At 51.7% G+C, this 19,211-nt stretch overlaps 1 protein-coding gene across 1 annotated transcript in view; it reads left to right on the top strand.

Moving 5' to 3' along the window:
* Positions 1-256: 256 nt before the first annotated feature.
* The window catches only part of UBE2QL1 (ubiquitin conjugating enzyme E2 QL1), a 41,357-nt gene continuing 22,402 nt past the window's right edge, over positions 257-19,211 (top strand). The window contains exon 1 of the mRNA XM_072807374.1: positions 257-1,508. Within this exon, the coding sequence (XP_072663475.1) occupies positions 696-1,508 (813 nt within the window). The 5' untranslated portion in view covers positions 257-695. The remainder of the gene's footprint in view (positions 1,509-19,211) is intronic.

Here is a 19,211-nt window from a genome sequence, read left to right as displayed (position 1 = left end):
CGCGCCCCGCGCCCGGCCAGTCCGCCGCGCGCCGCTGTCTCCCCCCAGCGGCCGTGGCGTGTCGCCGCGGGAGCCGGGCGGCGGGGGCGGCACGGCGCAGGCAAGCCCGCGGCTCCGCCCCGCGCCCCCCCCCCCCCCCACGGCCGGCAGGGCCGCCCCCTCCGCGCCGCGCTCGGCTCAGACGGAGCAGCCGCCTCTGCAATGTCAGCAGCCGCAGCGGCGGCGACGCGAGCGGCAGCGGCTGGGGCCCCGCGGTAGCCGCCAGCGCGGCACGGCCCGGCGGGCGCGCACGGCGCGAGCCCGCGGCCACCTCGCTGCCTCCGGGGCGCTGCGGGCGGCTCTGCGCCCCCGGCGCGGGCTCGGACTCGGGGCCAGCCCGGCCACGGCCGCGCACAAAGGACCGCGGACAGCCGGCTGCGGGGGCTGCGCCCGGGGGCCCGGGAGACGGCCCGCCGCCCCGCGCCAGGCGGCCGGAGCCCGAGCCGGAGCCGGCCGCGTCCTATGACAGCGGCGACACCGCGGCCGGCGAGCGCGCGAGGTGCCCACGGGGCTGCGCCACGGCCGCCGGCGCCGGGGGTGGCTCGCGCCGCGCCCCGCTGAGCGCTCGCCCGCCCCCCGCCGCCCCGCGCGCCCCGCGCCCCCCGCGCCCCGGGGGCAGGAGCCGAGGGGAGCCCCCCGCCGGCGCCGAGCCTAAGATGGCCACGCTGCTCCGCAAAATCGGGCTCATCCGCCTGCACAACCGGGACACCGAGGACCCCAAGCACCACCACAACCACCGCGGCGGCGGCCAGCAGAGCGCGTCGCTGCGCGGCAAGGGCGGCGCCAAGAGCGGCGGCCACAAGCAGCCCCCGCCGCCGCCGCCGCCGCCGCAGCCGCCCCAGCCCCCCGGGGGCGCGGGCGACGCCAGCCCGGGGCCCGGCAAGGGCAAGGGCAAGCGCGCGGCGGAGCTGGCCCCGCGCGACAAGCCTCCGCAGCCGGGCGCGGGCGCGGCGGGGGCGGCGGGCGCCGGGGGCTCCCGGGAGCGGGCGGCGGGCGCCAGGGCGGGGCCGGGCCCGGCGGCGGCGGCGGCGGCGGCGGCGGCGGCGGCGGGGGGCGGCAGCCTGGTGCCCGCGGCGCGCCAGCAGCACTGCACGCAGGTGCGCAGCCGGCGGCTCATGAAGGAGCTGCAGGACATCGCGCGCCTCAGCGACCGCTTCATCTCCGTGGAGCTGGTGGACGAGAGCCTCTTCGACTGGAACGTGAAGCTGCACCAGGTGGACAAGGACTCGGTGCTGTGGCAGGACATGAAGGAGACCAACACCGAGTTCATCCTGCTCAACCTCACCTTCCCCGACAACTTCCCCTTCTCGCCGCCCTTCATGCGGGTGCTCAGCCCGCGCCTGGAGAACGGCTACGTGCTGGACGGCGGCGCCATCTGCATGGAGCTGCTCACGCCGCGCGGCTGGTCCAGCGCCTACACCGTGGAGGCCGTCATGCGCCAGTTCGCCGCCAGCCTGGTCAAGGGCCAGGTAAGGCGGGCGGGCGGGTGGGCGCGGGGGAGGGGCGCGGGGCCTGCGACCGGGCGACGCGCGGGCGCCTCCCCACCCCCACCCCCGCGGCCCCGGGGGCTCCGGGCTCCGCCGTGTCGGCCTCCGCGCTCGCGCTCCCGGGCCCGTCGACCCTGTGCTTTCCGGCCGGCTCTCCTGGCTGCCCCCACGCACACGCCGTCCGCTCCGTGTGCGCGGAACCCTCTCCGTCCTCCCACGCGCCCCGTCCCTCCACCCTCTGCCCTTTGCGGCCAGCTCCACGCCCGTCCACCCCTCTCTCTCCATCACTCGCTCCCTCTCTCCCTTTCCTCCTCCCCAGCCCCCTGCCCTCGCCTCTCCCATCCCCTCGTCCCCCTCATCTGCTCCTCCCTAGCTCGGCCCCCCATAGCCTCCCGACAGTGGAACTTTACAGGTACCCCAGGATCTGAATGCCCAAGCCAGTTTATCACACACACACGTGTGCCCATGCGCACGCACACACACACAAAGGTCTTCTCCCCAACATCTCAGGTGGGTGCTCTGCAGACACTCGGCCTGCTGGTGAATCTGCTCCCCGGCTCCGGCTCCGCTTTGCAGGCTCCTTCTGAGCATCATCTAGGGCAAAGGTGAAAACCGTGCTCTTGAGAAATTTCACTGGAGAAGCAGAGGTGTAGTTTGAGTGGTTCCTTAAGTGACAAGGCCAGACTCTGTCAAGGAAATGCCTGGCACCTGCTCCCTTGCAGAACCATCACCTCTGGTCCTGATCTCTCTCACATCGGTTTCTTCCCTGGGCTTCCTGGTGCCTCCAGGAGTTAAATCCTTTATCAGGGCTAAGGATTTTTAACTAAGTGCCGAGATGAGGGGTGGGGGGAACCTCAATGCCTGAGTCCTCTTGCCTATTACACCAGATGGCAGCTTTATCGAAAGAAACCCAGAGAACCTAGAGCAGAGAATGAATGGATCTTCTGAAATGTGTTCCCACCTCGCTGCAGACAGGGGCATGATGGTCTTATCTTTCCACACTGTGTGCTCTTGCTCATGCTCAGGTTGGTCGATATTGTCCTGAATCAATAGTAAACAGTTAATAAAATCATGTTTTATATGGATAGTCGTATGGAGAACCATTGTTTTGTTTAGAAGACCCTGCATGATCTCGATTTGATCATTCTGCAGCCGCATATCAGAAGCCATCAGTTCCCTGTCACCTGCCTCTGGCCCTTTCACTGCAGGATCTTTCACACCAGTCAAATCATGCTTGTTCTGCCAAGTTCACTAGAGGTGGAGCCCCTGGGATTCCACTCAGATAGCCTCCTAGCTCCAGTGGGGAAGGATTTCATTCTGGACCCAAGTCTGTTGTTACCAAGTAACGATCCTGCCAGTCCATCGTTTCTGGGATTTAGATTCCACTTATTCCTTGAGTTAGGAAAGGGATGGCTATGAGAGGTTCATTCCGAATTCTTTCCGTTCAGTGCTGGCTCTGATGTAAGGTGCCTGAGATTTAATAGAAGCCAGAGGAGTAGGCGCGGGGGATGGGGGGTTGGTGTCACTTTAGTTTATTTTTCATCAGGGTTTCTACAAATCATGTGGAAAAATATTCTGCAAAATGCCTTTGTTATCTGTTTCTTAAATCATTGGTAAACAGAAGTCTCTGGAACAGTTGCTTACCTTCTTTCGTTCTCCACAGTGAGATGACTTTGGGGATCAGGGGCAGAGGAACATCGTTTTGCCTCAGAGTCACAGAATCATGACATGTTAGGTTTGGAAGGGATCCTAGAGGTCCCTTGGGCCACAGCCTGCATCTTGAAAGATGCAGAAAAATAAAGATTTCAAGTGAGAAATGAGGAAGTTTCTTAAAAAGAGATACATCTTTGTAAATTTAAGTGGTTTCCATGTTTAAACTCATGCTGTGCATCATAGCTGCATGGACACCTGGGCGCTTCTCTTAAAATAAGCGGGTCCTTTGGCATATATTCCTTTCCTTCATAATTGAAATCGAGAGCCTCACACACAGTTTGCAAGTTAGAGACTCCAGCATCGAAAGTAATTATCAACATTTCTTTTTATTATTTTTAAAATCTCACTTAAGTGAACTCCGGGCTCTCCACCAGGCATACTGTATTATCTGTTCTGAATTCTAGTGTATAAAATATCTGCACTGAAGGCAAGAACACAGCAACTTATGAAAACACCAGTTCAATTTCTTTGCATTTTCTGTGCTGACTTCAACACCCAAAGGACACTGATGTGAGATACACATACACTCTAAAGAATGCAACGTAAGAATAAGAGAAATAAAATCATAATGTTTCAAGATCCTGTGCACAGAAAGATTCTAATAGTGTTTCGGGGACCTGAGCGTTATGTGCCTTTCCCTTGATGAACCCTGCCTGCAGACTGCTCAGTGCACATATTGTAGTTACCAAATTATTTCCATAGTTAAAGGTAATAGGCTTTGGGAAAGGAATCAAAGTACCTGATTAGCTATTCAAAGAGAACCGGGACTGCTACCAAACCAATAATTAGTTTAAAAGAAAGAATCTAGTTCGGTTCCTCCATCTGTTGGCATTTCTTTTTTTAGGACTCGTTTTTCTTAAGCGACAAAGTTAAGACTTGTTTTCCTCTTGCATAACTGCTCAGCTTTACTTTCTGAATTGAGCATATACTAAGTTCATTTTGTTTCTATGCCTTCAGAGATATCGTAAAATACTTTTAAAGGTTTTACTGGTAATACTAACAAAAGATTTGTTTAACGGTTTTGTGCACAAAAAAAAAAGTTTGGGGTCATCACTTGATTTGATAAATGCGGTCATTTCATGAGAACTTTATCTGGCTGTTTGGCCATGCTGTCAAATCCCTTCTGTGATGCTTTATAGATTGTGGTTGTTTAAAATTAAATTAACATACATCGCTCATAAGATGTATTCTATGTAGAGGTAGTGAGAGACATGCCTGTTTATTGTCTATTACTAATCCTTCTCTTGACTCAGTGGAGACATTTTTGGTCATTCTTTTGGTTTTCTGCAATTGAATGAAAAATTCTCATACTTTTAAAATGAACCAGTGAAATGTTAAAACTTTAAACAATTGTTTATATCCTTTATCATTGACCAAACCGAAAGAAGAGGATCCATAATCCAGGGTAGGATTTTCAACGTTCAGAAGCTATAAGATGTTGGTCTGGAAGGTAAAGCCAGTTGTAGTGGGACCACAGTACTTGCACCTAGTAGGTAGCCCCACACACAGACCTCGTTTGCAGAGATTTCTGAGGACAGGCTCTGGAAGCCTAGGCTCACCAGCACTGGTGTTCGAGGGGCCTGCCGGGAAGATGCCGTGGAGCTCACTGTCTTACACACTGGGTTTGGAGCCTGTGATCATTGAGTGATTGGATAGAGACTCTCTAGTTGCAGCTGTTTGAGCACAAGGGTTCCAAAAAGTCATCTGAGGGGGCTCTAACTCAGAGTCCTGTTTTCACATCACTTTACCTCCTGAGTGTCCCCCTTTCAATTAGCTAGACGTTGCCAGGGGCAGGGAACCAGATGGCACTTGAAAGACTGTTCCTTACTCCTCCTCCGCTTCCTCGGAGCCAACCACACAGCGCAGGCCAGCAGGCACACCATGCTGCTGCTAACTGCACCTCGCTCTGTGCTGAGTCCCAGGCCAGCCAAGTAAGTACCGAGGCTGCTTCGCCATACTTGGTGCTACTGTTTCCGTGGTCTCTGTACAGGTGAGGGAACTGTAGCTCCACAGAGTCCGGTGAAATCAATACCTTTTGTTCTCATTCTAGCAGCGAGTGGCAAAGCTCCAGAACCCGAGCCACGGTAGTGAGGCCTGTCCAGAATGGCAGGGCCAACCCCTCAGGGGCCGCCCAAGCCATTGGCTGTCTCCAGGCAGTGGTCTGCTCCCGGTGACCCACATGATAACCATTCGTGTCCACAGAGAACAGGCACCCAGTCAGGCGTCAGCAGCAGAATGAGAACAGCAGGACTGACACACCTTCAGATGTTAGTTTTTGAACTACAAACTGGTAAGCGATTGCAGGACAATTATGTTTGCCTCCCAGAGTTAGTTTCTGGGCTCTTTGAATAAGGGAAGCTGACACGTGTTGTGGTCAGGGTGTGGGGGACGAGTAATGGGCTCTGCAAATCCACTGTTTGATGCTGCGGTGGGTCTCTGAGCTCGACCCTAGGACTTAAAGCGCTCTGCATCATGAGTGTCCCTCAGGATGGTGCATGCACACACATGCACATACACACAAATACAGTCTTCTTCAGGAAACTGCCAAAGGATGAGGCCTAGGAATAGCATTTTACTTATGACTAGAACTTCCTCAGGTCTTAACAGAAAAGGTGATGAAGATGACCAGCCCTTTGAATCCCAAAGTGTAGTGACTTCCAAGCCATTATAACAGGCACCTGCTTTGAAACCCTGTATTAGTCTGCTGGGGCTGCTGGATGGCTTGAACAACAGAAATGCACCGTCTCACAGTTCTGGAAGGCAAAGGTCTGAAATCAGGCGTCAGCAGGGTCAGGTTCCTGTGAGGCTGTGGGGGCGAATCTGTTCCCAGGCCGCCCGCTTTCCGTGGCTGAGAGAGACGGCTGTCTTCTTCCCGTGTCTTCATGTGCCCGTCCCTCTGTGCGTGTCCAGGTCCTAATTTCATAAGAGCACCAACCCTATTGGATTAGGACCCACCCTAACAACATCAGTTTAACTTGATTGCCTCGGTAAAGACCCTCTCTCCAAATACAGTCACATTCCGAGGCGCTGGCGATGAGGACGCCAGCCCAGGAATTGTGGAGGGTTTCAGCGCAGCCCAGAACCAAGCCCAAACAAGAATTTTGTAATTCAACCTGGCATCTCTAGAGGCTTCTGCTGGTTTGCAAGGGAACGTGAGTGGAGCCAACTCCTGTGAAGGTAGGACCACACTGAGGAGGGCCCAGGAGGGCCGACTGGGGTTAGAGTTGGTAGCCCTCGTAGAGGGAAGTGCTGGGGGATGCAGCACTTCGTAAACAGTGATAACCAGGGGTGAGTAAAGCCACGGGCTCACCGAGGAGAATGGGTTGGCAGGGAGTTCTTATGAGTCACTCTGTCATTTTGTCCTGTGCCGAGTGTAGGTGACAGAGATCATTGCCCACCCAGGATGACTCCGCAGCTTGAGGTGGCCATGTGCTTGACTGTTGGAAGAAAAAATAGCTTGTTCTGATATCAAGTAGGACGGCCAGGAGGACACAGACAGGACTCGGTATCCTAAAAATAGTCCCATGCCAAGTTGGCGGGCTCCCACGGCTCGCTCCCTGGCGAGTGCGCGCCGCCCATGGCTGATGGTACAGTTAATAATAGTAGTGACTTACTTTACCCTGAGTTGAGGACTTTAGAGAATCTGAATTTGTGAGACGGGATTGTGAATGCATTTTTGTTTCTTTTTCTGATGGATACGAAGGGAGGTAAGACGTTAAGGGACAGCATAGTTTTGAAGGTTTCATTTGTTCATGGAAACTGCCAGTAAGTTAGAACAATTCAAAGTTGGTTTTAAAGCTTGAGGCCCACAGTCCAGAGTTCTTCCCTTTCTCTTCCCTAAGAAGGGGTGTGTGTGAACCACTTTGGGGACCGCTAAGGAACCCGCCAAAATGGCTTTCATGGTTGGTTTGGTTTTTTTTTTTTAATACTTTTCTTTTTTTCTTTTTAAAGATTTTATTTATTCATGAGAGAGAGAGAGGCAGAGACATAGGCAGAGGGAGAAGCAGGCTCCCTGGGGTATCCCTATGTGGGGCTCCATCCTAGGACCCCGGGATCACACCCTGAGCCAAAGACAGACGTTCAGCCACTGAGCGACCCAGGCACTCTGGTTTTTGTTTTTTTGTTGTTTTTTTTTTGTTGTTGTTGTTGTTTTAAGGATTTATTTATGATAGACATAGAGAGAGAGAGAGAGAGTCAGAGACACAGGAGGAGAGAGAAGCAGGCTCCATGCCAGGAGCCTGACGCGGGACTCCAGGATCGCGCCCTGGGCCAAAGGCAGGGGCTAAACCGCTGAGCCACCCAGGGATCCCCGGTTTGGTTTGGTTTTAAAGTGGCCACTAATAGCGGGTTCTTGGAGCCACATTTCAGATCTCGGGAAAGGGGGACCTTTGCTGGGATGATAAAGTAACGGGGAGGTGAGAAGGAAGGAGGGTGGCACATGTAACTTCTTTCCTCTGTGCCAGTGGTTCTCAGCACCCCTGGTAAGTTAAACACCCTGGAGGGTTTACATTATTCTAGTGCCAGGGCCCTACTCTCAGAGAGTCAGACTTCATAGGTCTAGGATCAGGCCCTTGGTATAGAGGCTTGGAAAAACTGCTGGGTGATTCTGATGTGTGGCCAGGGTTGACAGAGCCACCTTGGACCAGGAGTTGCTCGGCTTTTCCACGTATGCTTCACTACCAGCAGCCACAACAGGAGCTGCAGGTGGCTGTAGATATAATGGACTTCTTACCTCCCCTCCTCCTGCCTCAATGGACTCGCTGTCCTGTGTCAACCCTGGCGGATCCCCCTGGAAGCCCTCCTTTTGTAGAGGAGGCCATCAGAAAACCAAGTCCTTCCTCCTTGGATGGAGAGGGAGCGTGGGCCCTGGAAAAGGAAATGTGCTCAAGGGAGTTCATTGACCCACGAGACCCAGCTGTGAGGGCTCAGGTGCTCGGACTACGCAGAAAGAGCTAGTAGGAATTTCCCAGTTCCTATGGCACGGGTGGTGAGTGCCTACTATATGCTGGACACTTACTAGGCACACAGTGGTGCGTAAGACGTGCATAAAGTGCCTGCCACCAAGAAGTATCCGCGGGGGCAATGAGAAACCCATTCACACCTGTCTTTGGTGTGCAGGCAGACCTTGTGTGCTGTTTGGGTTTGGGCAAGTGCCCATTCGTTGAGTGTCTCTGGACTTGACAACTGGCAGTGGCTTGTGTGTGCAGTGGGGACTTGGGAGAGCCGGGGCTCCTGGGGTCCACAGGGTCTTCAAACCTTCTGCGTGATACTCGCAGAGGGAGCCATCTCCTTACCGGTGGATGGGACCCCAGCACAGGCTAGTCTGTGCTTCTAGATGTTGTCTTGTTGCCCACAAGTGGGAAAAGATCAGGCATTTCCCAAATACACAAAGGAGTGGTTGTAATGGCAAAAATGTTTCCAGTAACGTCCACGCTTCCCTACCAGGGAGTCAGCAAACTAAAACAAGGGTTACTTGTTTGCTAATTCTGCCTCTCATCACCCTGCATCCGTTGGCTGACTCACCCCTTCTTCCCGCACCCGGCGCTGAGGGTCTACAGTGACCGTGGGCCCTGCAGCCGCGTCGACCTCGGTGTCCCATGGCGCCCCTTCACCATTCTGTGTGTCATCCCTGGTCCTCCTCCTGGCCAGCTCCCTGGCCAGCCACTTTGGTGGGAGCCCAGGAGGGAGTAAGTGATGTAGGAGGACCCAGGGCCCCAGATTGAGAAAGTTGGGGGAGGAAGCCGACTTGGGACGGAACAGGTGGCAACGGATTGGAAGAGGAGGGCAGGGGGCTGTGGGGGAGGAGAGGAGTGACCTGGTGCACCCCTTTCCCACCAGCGGGCCTGGGCATGGTCAGGGAGCTGGAGAAACTGGGACTCTTCCCTTCGTGTTGCCCCACCTGCCTTTTCTTCACCTGCTCGCCTGCCTCCTTAGATGCTTGTCATCTCCTGCTTGCACTCCTCAGTGCTCCATCCAGTCTCTCTGTCCCCTTCCTGGCTCCTCCAAGACACAGACCCGACTCTCTCACATCCTTCATTATGACCTTTATGGAACACCCCTCAAACCTCAAGTGCTACCCACACATGGTGGCCCTCCTGCACCTGCCGTGGCCCCCATAGAGCTCTGTCCTGCACCATGAACCCCGACTCCAGCCCTCACTGGTCCTTTCTGTCCTTAGCTCATGGGCTGGCCCCCTCCCCAACATTCACTGGGTGAGGCCCAGCCGTCCTTGATGTCCCAACTCCTCTGCAAAAGGCCCTCTTCTGAACCACCTCACATTTTCTGGAAGACACTCATTTCTGTCCTGATCCTGTGACTGCATTTACATATTACGTCTGTATTGCCCCTCCCAATGCACGATGCCCGACACATCGTGTGTGCCAAATAAATTGTTGGTCATGCAACTTGCTTGTCAGAGCAGATACGCCGTTCCCTCCGCTGTGTCCCTGTTTGCAGTAGAAGACCGTGAATATGTTTCCGGCACTTACCATGGATGGGCTGCTGTGCAAAATGCTTTCTGTTGGCCATTTGATTAAATCCTTGCAACAGCCTGTGAGTCAAGTGCTGTTGTGATTCCCATTTCATGGAGGAGAAAACAGGCTGAATCTGTGCCCAAGGCAGATGGCTAGTGAAAAGCAAAGCTGAGTTGTCATCAGGCAGGTCAGTCAGTGCCAGAGCTACCAGGTTTCAGTGAGCTGGTGAGTTGGCAAGTGGAAGCCACCCCAGCCAAGGAGCCCCTGCAGTCTGGTTGTTCCTCATAGGTCCCTATGCACCTTAGTGACATCTCTGCAATGATACTGTGCTTGGTTTGGTACAACACTCAGGATTGATCCCCAAGAGAAGGGAGGGAAAACACAGCCATTGAATCTATGGAATTAGCAGCAAAGTTGGTCCAGATAAGCTCATTGTACATATTGTGTGAACTAGAAGAATGTTTTACATCTTTCAGAACCACAGGAGAAAGATAATTATTGTTGCTTTATTTTTTCTCTACACAAAAGGGGAAAGGCATTTTAAAATTTCTGAAAAACTAGAGAAAGAAATGCTTTTTTGAATATAATTGCTACATTGGTGAAACAACTCAGAGTGAAGAAATTACCACAGTAAAAATAATTCCTGTAAGATAAATACTCATTCTCATCACAATATTTGGCAAGCAGTTCTGAGATTTATTATTATCATTAAAAGTTCTTTGATGAGAAAGGTAAGGAAATACTATCTTAGAACGAATTAGATTACACTTCAAGCTGAAACATACTCAGCTCACTTGGGAATCAAAGGAAGAATTTCCAGAAAAATATTAAAGTGATGCTTTCTGTTTTTTGATCTTGAAAATCAGACATTTCCAAAAATCAGAATACAGAGTTACAGAATTGATTATATATTGGTTATGATAAAGAAGAGCTATTCCTGTTTTATAAATTTGGGCATGTTGTGCATATAATTATTCAAACAATTATTTTTGCCTTGCTGACACATATGAATTAGGGTGAATTTTCAGCTTCCCAGGAGACATCAGTCAGGAATTGGATGTGATTGTACAAAATACATATTAATTGCTGCAAAGATTAATCTGTATTGAGGTCTTTTTTCTTTTTTTAAGATTTTAAGATTTTATTTATTTATTCATGAGAGGGAGAGAGGCAGAGACACAGGCAGAGGGAGAAGCAGGCTCCATGCAGGGAGCCTGACATGGGACTTGATCCCTGGTCTCCAGGATCATGCCCTGGACCAAAGGTGGCGCTAAACCGCTGAGCCACCCTGGCTGCCCTGTATTGGGGTCTTTCAGGATAATGACAGACCCTGCTTCACTCTGCTTCCCAACCAGGGAAAAGCAGAAGTATTGCTAGGAAACTTGGAATTGAATTTGTTACAAGTTTAAATTAATTGTAACTAGTTGAATATACAACCCTTTAAAATGTAACTTTTAAAAGTCATCAAAGTAGGAAAATAATAATTTCATTAATCTCACTTTGTGCATGGGAGCCGTTTCTCAGGGAAGCTTCCCCTAGCGGTGCACTCAGGGGCAGATTACACTCCCCTGGGCTGGGAGCCCCCTGCAGTCCTGCCTGGGGGAAGCAGAACCCACTGGGATAGGGTTCTGGGGAAGTGCCCTCTGTCAGCCTGAAACTAGCACGGAGGAGCCGCCCAGAATGGCCCCCGCGACCCCACCCCTTACATATCTGTTCGGCTATTCTTTGATCGCCTGTACGATTGATGCTGTGAAACATCATAGTCTTAGCTCGTGGGAGACAGTCTCTCCAGCTATAGGATCAACCAGTGAACTTATACAGACCTTAAAGGAACTTATTATAATTCATAAATAAAACCAACCTAATAAAAAGTGAGTTTGAACTCTGCTGGATGGTATTAGGGTGATTTTTTTTTTAAATGATTGTATTGAAAGGGAGATCCTGGCCTTTCCCTTTCCATGGCTAGGAAAAGATGGTAGTCTCTTATTGGTTACTCTCTCAGATCACTCAGAGAGGAGCCAGAGACCCCAAATCCCTTCCTGCCACCTCTGACTCCGATAAGGCCACCTCGAGCACTGCATGGCCCCGTGGCATGTGGGGAGGCCTGTGGACCCCTCCTCAGCATAATTTTTCTTTAATGCACAATATAAAATTTCAAAGGAAATCAATTACATTTAAATACATTTATCCCATTTTTTAAAGTGATGCACTGAAATAGGAAATTAAAGAGCATGTCTTTATTAACATATTTAATATTGAGATCTAGAGACAGGTCTGACAACTCCTCTAATTGCACACACTAATGGCATTTCAAGATATCCACACTAACAGTAATGTGATTTTCTTTTTTTTAAATCTGGTTTTCTGTTGGTGACAAAGGCGAGGCATTGCTAGCACTGCTGTGGTTTGTAACCTTCAATCATAATTAAATGACGTGCTGGATTGCGATTAGGAGGTGGTGAAAACAAAGTCATTTTTTTTTCCATCCAAGCTTATGCACCCCTGTAGCGCTGGAGATGGCCCCAGGTTAAGAACTCCAGATAGTGCATGGCTTTCAGTGTTGATGGCTGTCTTGGGAAAGCCCTAAAAGCTTATGCAGCTTATGGCCAGAACACTGGGATTGAGGTCCAACATATGCGTCCATTCTACCATCACCCAGTTGAGTGGAGTGGGGATAAAGCCATGGGCATCAAGGCAAGGGCAGGGCTCCCATACTGTACCTCCTCTCCAGCCTGCTTCGCTGCTGGGCAGGTAGCCACCTACTCAGCCTCAGGTGCCTCACCTGAAGATGAGAAGTGTAACTCCATTTCACAGGTAAATTGTGATGCCCAAAGGAAATGATGCACACAAGCGCCACACACACAGAGGAGGTGATCAGTAGCTGTTCCTTCTTTCAAAGAAGTAGAATATGTAGTGAAATAAACGCACAAGAGAAGTATCACCAAAGACCCAGAATTGGACTCACATTCAAATCCACTACATGCAGGGATCTGCTTTCATAACTGCTAGCATTTTGGGGCATTATTGACATCCAGTTGGCTCAAATTATTCCCACTTGCCCATGATCTTACAGATAGTCACAAAAATCTCAGGATGGCCTGCTGCTGCTGCTCACTGTGGGCTCTTGTTATGGCATCTGTTGGCTTTCCATCCGGGGGTCGTCATGCTCCGTCAGGATGCTGGTTTCTGATCGTAACCGGACCGTTTATTATCCAAGCACAGATCTGAGAGCTGTTGCTCACCTTTGTGACTTTGCTCTCGTAAGAATCCTATTTGTTAGCAGTATCTTTAAATTAGCTCAATTTTCTAGGCTGCTGCTAAGTTACAAAGTTACACATGAGAATGTTGTAACTTAATATATTTATTTCATCATATTTCAGTGTACGCCCAATGTATTCCTTAACCATTAAATCTTGTTCAGATGCTATATTCATTATGGAATATGAGAAGGATGGGAACACTTTCAGGTTACCATTTTGTTTCAAGATGAAGACCTGGCTCAGAAACGAAACTTTAACATTTTGTAAAACGCTGTGGATGCCAGCAGTCGCCACGGGTCAGCTGGAGTGCCTCTGTACAGTGCAAAGAGAATTTCACTGTGGTCAGGCATCCTTTGGGTTTTCTAAAACATCTTCAGGAAAGGCCTTTCCTTTAGTGGAATTCAAGGGAAATCTAGTTGAAATGTTCAACCTGCAGGACTTGTTGCATTTTCTCAGAAGCATCCTGGGGCTGATATATGACATTGTGGCAGTTGGAGGCTAATCGACAGTGAACACCTGAGCCTGCCTCACATTCTCATTGCTCAATTAGGGCCCTGAGTGTGGGCCCCGAAACTATGGTAAGTCTTCCTGCATTTGGTAGGAGAGCACCTGGGTGTCTGTCTCCGGGATCCTTGCAACCCCCAAGACTGGTGGGTGGGAGCAACATTCTCACAAGGAGAGGACATGGCACACGGTTCGCTGACCCTCCAGGATTTATATGCTGTTTCCATTGCACTCTGATGATTTTCCATAGTTGAGTCATACTGAAATCTGAAACCCAACCTCTGAGGTCATGAGAGGCGTATTCTCTGCCCTGTGTTTCACAGCCTGCTGCGCACATCGGTCGAAGGAGGGGTGTTCTCTTGTACGTGAAAATCAGAGTCTATAACATCTAAACTGGTGGATGGGCTTCAGTGGGTGTGGCCATAGTCACCACTTGCAGTGGGGACTGTCTTCAGTGTCATAGCCGGCAAACGGAAACAGTTCCACCCACCGTTGCTCACTCTGATTTTTCACATTTATATTTCTTTTTCTCTCCTGTCATGGAATCTTTTGGCTGAGATCATGTCAGTCGCCCTAAGAAAAATATTAAAGGACCTCCGTCCAAGCACCGTGGCCCCAACCACCCAGCACCAAGTCTCTCAGTACTTCGTGGTTCTGCCCTTGACGGGGCTGTAAGCTGCACGAGGGCAGGTGACACTGTTTAATCTTTAAGTCCTCTGGGAAAAAGGACAGGTGGTGCCACCTCAGAACCGGGTCTTGGTCAGCACCCAGCCGGGAAAGGGATTCCATCCCGGACATGGGAGCAGGTGGACGGAGGATGCAGACATCTCTAAGAGGCATGAGTGCAGGGGGAAAGGCGTGAGGGTTCCCCCAGCAGGTGCCGGTGGGGGGCAGTGTCTGGGGTGGGCTGGCGGGAGCAACACAGACCCCCATCCCAGGGCATTGTTGGCATTTAGCTTTACCATCTCCAGAGCACCTCCACAGGCATGGCTTTCTGGAGGTCCCAGACAGGGAGGGGTTCTGGCATGAAGATGACGACGATGGGCTGGCAGCCAGGAGGCACAAGGCAAGTGCCTGTTTTCTAGAGCTCCCGCTGGTAACGTGATGGAGCCAGACCACTGCTTCTCGAGTAGGAACTGAGGACTTAGAATTCCAAGGCACATCTTCTTCCCTCTATATGGTCTCATTTTTGTAGCATCATCAAGTGGGAAGTTGTCAAAGATTGAGAGACTCCCAATTTGAGAGGAGGTGTCCACTGTGAAGGGCCGGGCAGAAGCAGCTGGCGACAGGGCGTAGCGTGCACTCAGGACAGAATGGGCCTCATCCAGATTTCCTGTGGGGCTGCCCCCCAAGGTTCAATGGAAACTTCCACTCTGTGCTGTGAAATGAAGTTGCCCCAAAGGGTTCAGGGTAATGTGAGGTTCTCTGCAGCAGGGAAATGCTTCTGACATTTCCAGCCCCTAAACCCAGGAAAGGCTATGATTCTGTAGCGTGTTGGTTCTAGGAAGAATGCAGTGATGCTCACTGGTCTCAGGAGTCAGGCATTGTTTGAGTGACAAGAAGGAAGACTCTCTCTGTAGCCATCTTTCCTTTCAGAAGTAAGGCTCTCCACATCACCCAGTTATTGGCAGTCAACCATGTCCTGTCCTTTGTCATGTGATTTTTGTCTACATAGCTCCAGTGAATATTGCTCTGTGTGTACCCACTCTTCTTGTCCTCCATCTCCTGCCAGTCTCACTGATTTCCCAACTTTCTGTGATTCTTCAAAGTCACGATATTTATGAGAAGGTAGCATTTTAGAAAATACTTCAGAAAATTCTAGAAGGTATCACTCAGATTGGATAAATAAAACCTTCAAAACCTATTTCTTGCAAACCATGCACATGCGCCATATGTTAAACTTCTAACAGGGTAATTCAAAGAAAGTCTGGGGAAAGAATGCAGGTCTGGGAATGCCTGCGGAGACAGGGAAGAGCCACTTGGATGAAGAGGAGTGTGGTGTTTGCTGAGAGGGGGACCTCGGGTGGGACACCCTTCCATACCTCCATTTTGGTGACGACTTAAGAGGTTGTTGGCTTGTGGTGTGGCCACTACCCACCCCCTCCCATCCTGCATAGGCCTCAGGCCCCTGTCAGCCACAAGGGACCAGGAGCTGGGCCTTGATCCAAAGACTTCCTAAAGCCCAGGCTTAAGCTTAGCATTTGTGCTATGAGTTTAAACCAAAGGTTTTTGTCCAGAATATTCTAAGGTTGTTTTTTGTTTTTGTAATTTATAGAATCACATAATTAAGCAGGGTTGGGAGAAGTAGACATAGTGAATGTGCTCACCAGTAAACAAAGCTTTCAGTGACATTTATTGAGCTCTGATAACATTGGCATTTCTTTACCATTTAAAGCAAATTCTGCAAGAGATTTAAAATCCTGAACCAGACAGAATCCCAAAATTCCAAGGTCAGACTGGTGAGTTGTTACCCATCAATGGCAAAGAAATGAGAAACAGCTTCCAGTCCGTTACAGTAGAACTTTCCAGCACACATGTTCTTTGTCTGGTCTTCATCAGAAGTAGTGGAGTTCTCTATCACATACATGAGGGGTCTTGGCCACTGCTGGCCACTCTGTTCAGGTAGAGCTGGACCGGAGCAGTTGTGTGGAGGTCGTGGGGAAAACTGAGGTCAGCCCTCCACCTGCCAGCCCTCCTCCACGATGCTCCGGGGGCACCCTCGTGACAGCTGCGGATCCAGACAGGCCGCCGCTGCCCAGGGCTCTTTGGTGGGGTGCACAGTGACACTGAGTATGCACACAGGCCTCAGGTTCCCCCTCTCCCCCCCCACACTTTGGATTTTAAATGCCTCAATGACCTTTGCAAGGTAGATGCTTTTGGACTTGGGTGCGGCTGTTGCCGCTCTGGATATTTTCACCAGGGGCCATGAGAGCCATTGAGAGCTCTGAAGGGCCACCTCTGCTGGTGCCTGAGGACAAGCCACCCCTGTGATGGATTAATAATGTCGTCCTCGGCCTGGCCCATGAGGACCAAGGCCAGAGTCAGGCACTTACTACATGTGATGCTGCCTTAGTTTCTTAGGCTCTTCTTAACACGTACTCACCCTGGAATTTCAGAGCAAGGTGAGGTATCAGGCGATCTGAGATTATATCTCAAGAGGAGCAAGACTTTAATTTCCTAACAGAAAACCAGGAAATTAGCAAAATAGAACTCACCACATTGCTGCCCCACACCTGGCTGTTCTCCACCTTGGCCTCCACTGCCCTGAAGGACGAGAGGAGCTTGGGAACCCCTGGAGACCCTGCACTCCCGGCTCTGTGGGGTCCCCTGTGCCTCTCCAAGCACCTCCCCAGCCCCCAGGACCCAGGACCCCACAGTTCCAACTCTGGGTGCAGAGGGAGGAGGCCACAGCTGGAGCACGGGAGCCAGCTCACATCCTACGTGGGAATCAGCACAGTCTCCGCCCCAGCTCCCCCTGGACATGGCACCCACTCGTCCTTCCAGTCACCCCCCTCAGGCTTCAGGAAAATGGAATCTTGACTCATCCTTTCCCCAACTTCAAACTCCCTTTTTCCTCCTGTGCAGAGCACTTATCTAATCCGCCTTTGTGTTTATCACCTCCCCGCTCACTACCAGCTGTCACCCTCTGCTGCTCAGGCCCTGGTATAGCTGGCCCTTTGCTTCCTATCCTCCCCTCTGCTCCTTCGTCCTCCACTCTACTCCCCCATCATCCCCTCTGCTGCTCTATCCTCCCCTCCGCTCCCCCATCCTCTCCTCCACTCCCCCATCTTCCCCTCGGCTCCCCCATCCTCTCCTCCACTCCCGTCCTCCCCTCTGCTCCCTCGTCCTTCTCTCTATTCCCCCATCCTCCCCTCTGCTCCCCTGTCCTCCCCATCACTCCCCATTCTCCCTGCTACCCCATCCTCCCCGCTGCTCCTCTGCCCTCCCCGTTGCTCCTCCATCCTCCTCTCTGGTCCCTCATCATCCCTTCCACTCTCCATCCTTCCCACTGCTCCTCTGTCCTCCCTGCTGCCCCCTTGTCCTCCCCTCCACTCCCCCATCCTCTCTTTCCCTTCAGCTCTGCACCTCCTCTTCACACACTGGAACCAGAGTCACTTGGCATCGTGGGAAGACTCAGTGAGCTGCCCCAGGAGGAATTTGGCTTCCCCTTTAGCACCCCAAGGCCAGGTCTCCTCTTGTAATCACAGATCTATGCAGGCCCATCTCTACCCACATCCTCCATGCAGCCTCTGGCTCTCCCCATTGCTCTCCTCGTGGCCTGAGCTCCAGCTGAGTAGCTCCCTTCCCTGTGCAAACCCCAGAGAAGTCTGCTCCCTGCTTGCTGGATGCCTGCTTCCTCCAGCTATCCCTGCTGTCTCCCTGCCTGCACAACTGGATGCTGTCCATGGGGCAGCTGCTCCCATAAATGGAGCACCACATCCCCACAGGGGAGTATCTCCCCACAGGAGGAGCAGCTCCCCATAAGAGCACCTCTCCATAGGGGAGCACGTCCCCATAGGAGCGTTTTGGTGGGGCTCCCAGGAGACACAGGGAGCCCAGGGAGATGGCTTAGCCCTGCAGCTGGTAGTCACTCCACAGCTATTGTAGGAAAAGACTGAGGTGATGACCTTCAGGTACCGCAGGATCATGAATCATCAAAGGAAGATTACGGGTGTGGAGCGCACTGTAATTGCAGTGTCGGGAAAGTGGACATTTTTAGCAACAAAACGACACTCAATCAAAAGGCGTTTGCTGGTTGACACCAAGTACCAAAATAATTTCGCCTCCAGCGCCATGTGCATCCCACATGATTTGAGTTTTCTTTTCTTCTCTCAACACCAGATTTACTGGTCATGGTGTTTCAGGAAACGAGAATTGGTTTTATTGTTTTTGTTTTTAGTCATATGCTCTTGAAATGTCATCATCCTACTTGCCAGAAAACACACAAGGCAGATGCCTGACAGAGGCCAGGATCTGGACTGCGAGAGGGACCCTGCTCCCTGTGCCCAGCTCATCCGTCCTGTTCCTGGGGCTGTTCGTTTTGTCTGACAGATGGGATTTAAAGAACTTGTCCTCAAACATCTTTTCCTTCATTTCTTCCTGGCCTTGTTCTGATCGGAGGTTTCTGTGCCACTGTGTGAATTCGTTCTGTCCCTCTCTCTCCCTTCCCTCCTTCCATTCAGCTGTGACTTTTCTGGTTGGAGCCTGTATTAGCCTGTTATTATTATTGAAGGCTTCTGGGATCACAAGGCACCACAGACAGGTGCCTTCAACAACAAACGATGATTTTCTCGTAGTTCTGGAAGCTGACATGGGAGAATGAGGTGTGGGCAGGTTTGGTTTCTCCTGAGGTCTCTCTCTTTGGACACACCGCCTTCTCCCTGGTCCTCACCTGGGTGTCCCTCCCTGCGGGTCTGCGTCCTGATCTCTTACAAGGACACCTGTCATATTGGACTACGGCCCGCCCACATGGCTTCATTTTGTGTTATTCACCTCTGGAAAGATTCTGTGTCCAAATACAGTTAGATCTTGAGGCCCTAGGGGTTAGGACATCAACATATAAATATTGAGAACATAAGTGAGCCCAAAACAGCCTTTCTTTTGAAGCACGTGTGAATGTCAACTGTGCCACAAACGTGGCGTCTCACTGCCCTGGTTGCCTGGGGCCTGGCACTGGGGCCCTGCTGCCTCGGGGTGTCGCCTGTGATAACCAGGCTCCCCTGGCCTCCCACAAC

The sequence above is a fragment of the Canis lupus genome, chromosome 31 (genome assembly GCF_048164855.1).
Source record: "Canis lupus baileyi chromosome 31, mCanLup2.hap1, whole genome shotgun sequence".
NCBI lineage: Eukaryota > Metazoa > Chordata > Mammalia > Carnivora > Canidae > Canis > Canis lupus.
Note: the sequence above shows the minus strand (reverse complement) of the source record. Positions and strands in the feature narration are given on the sequence as shown.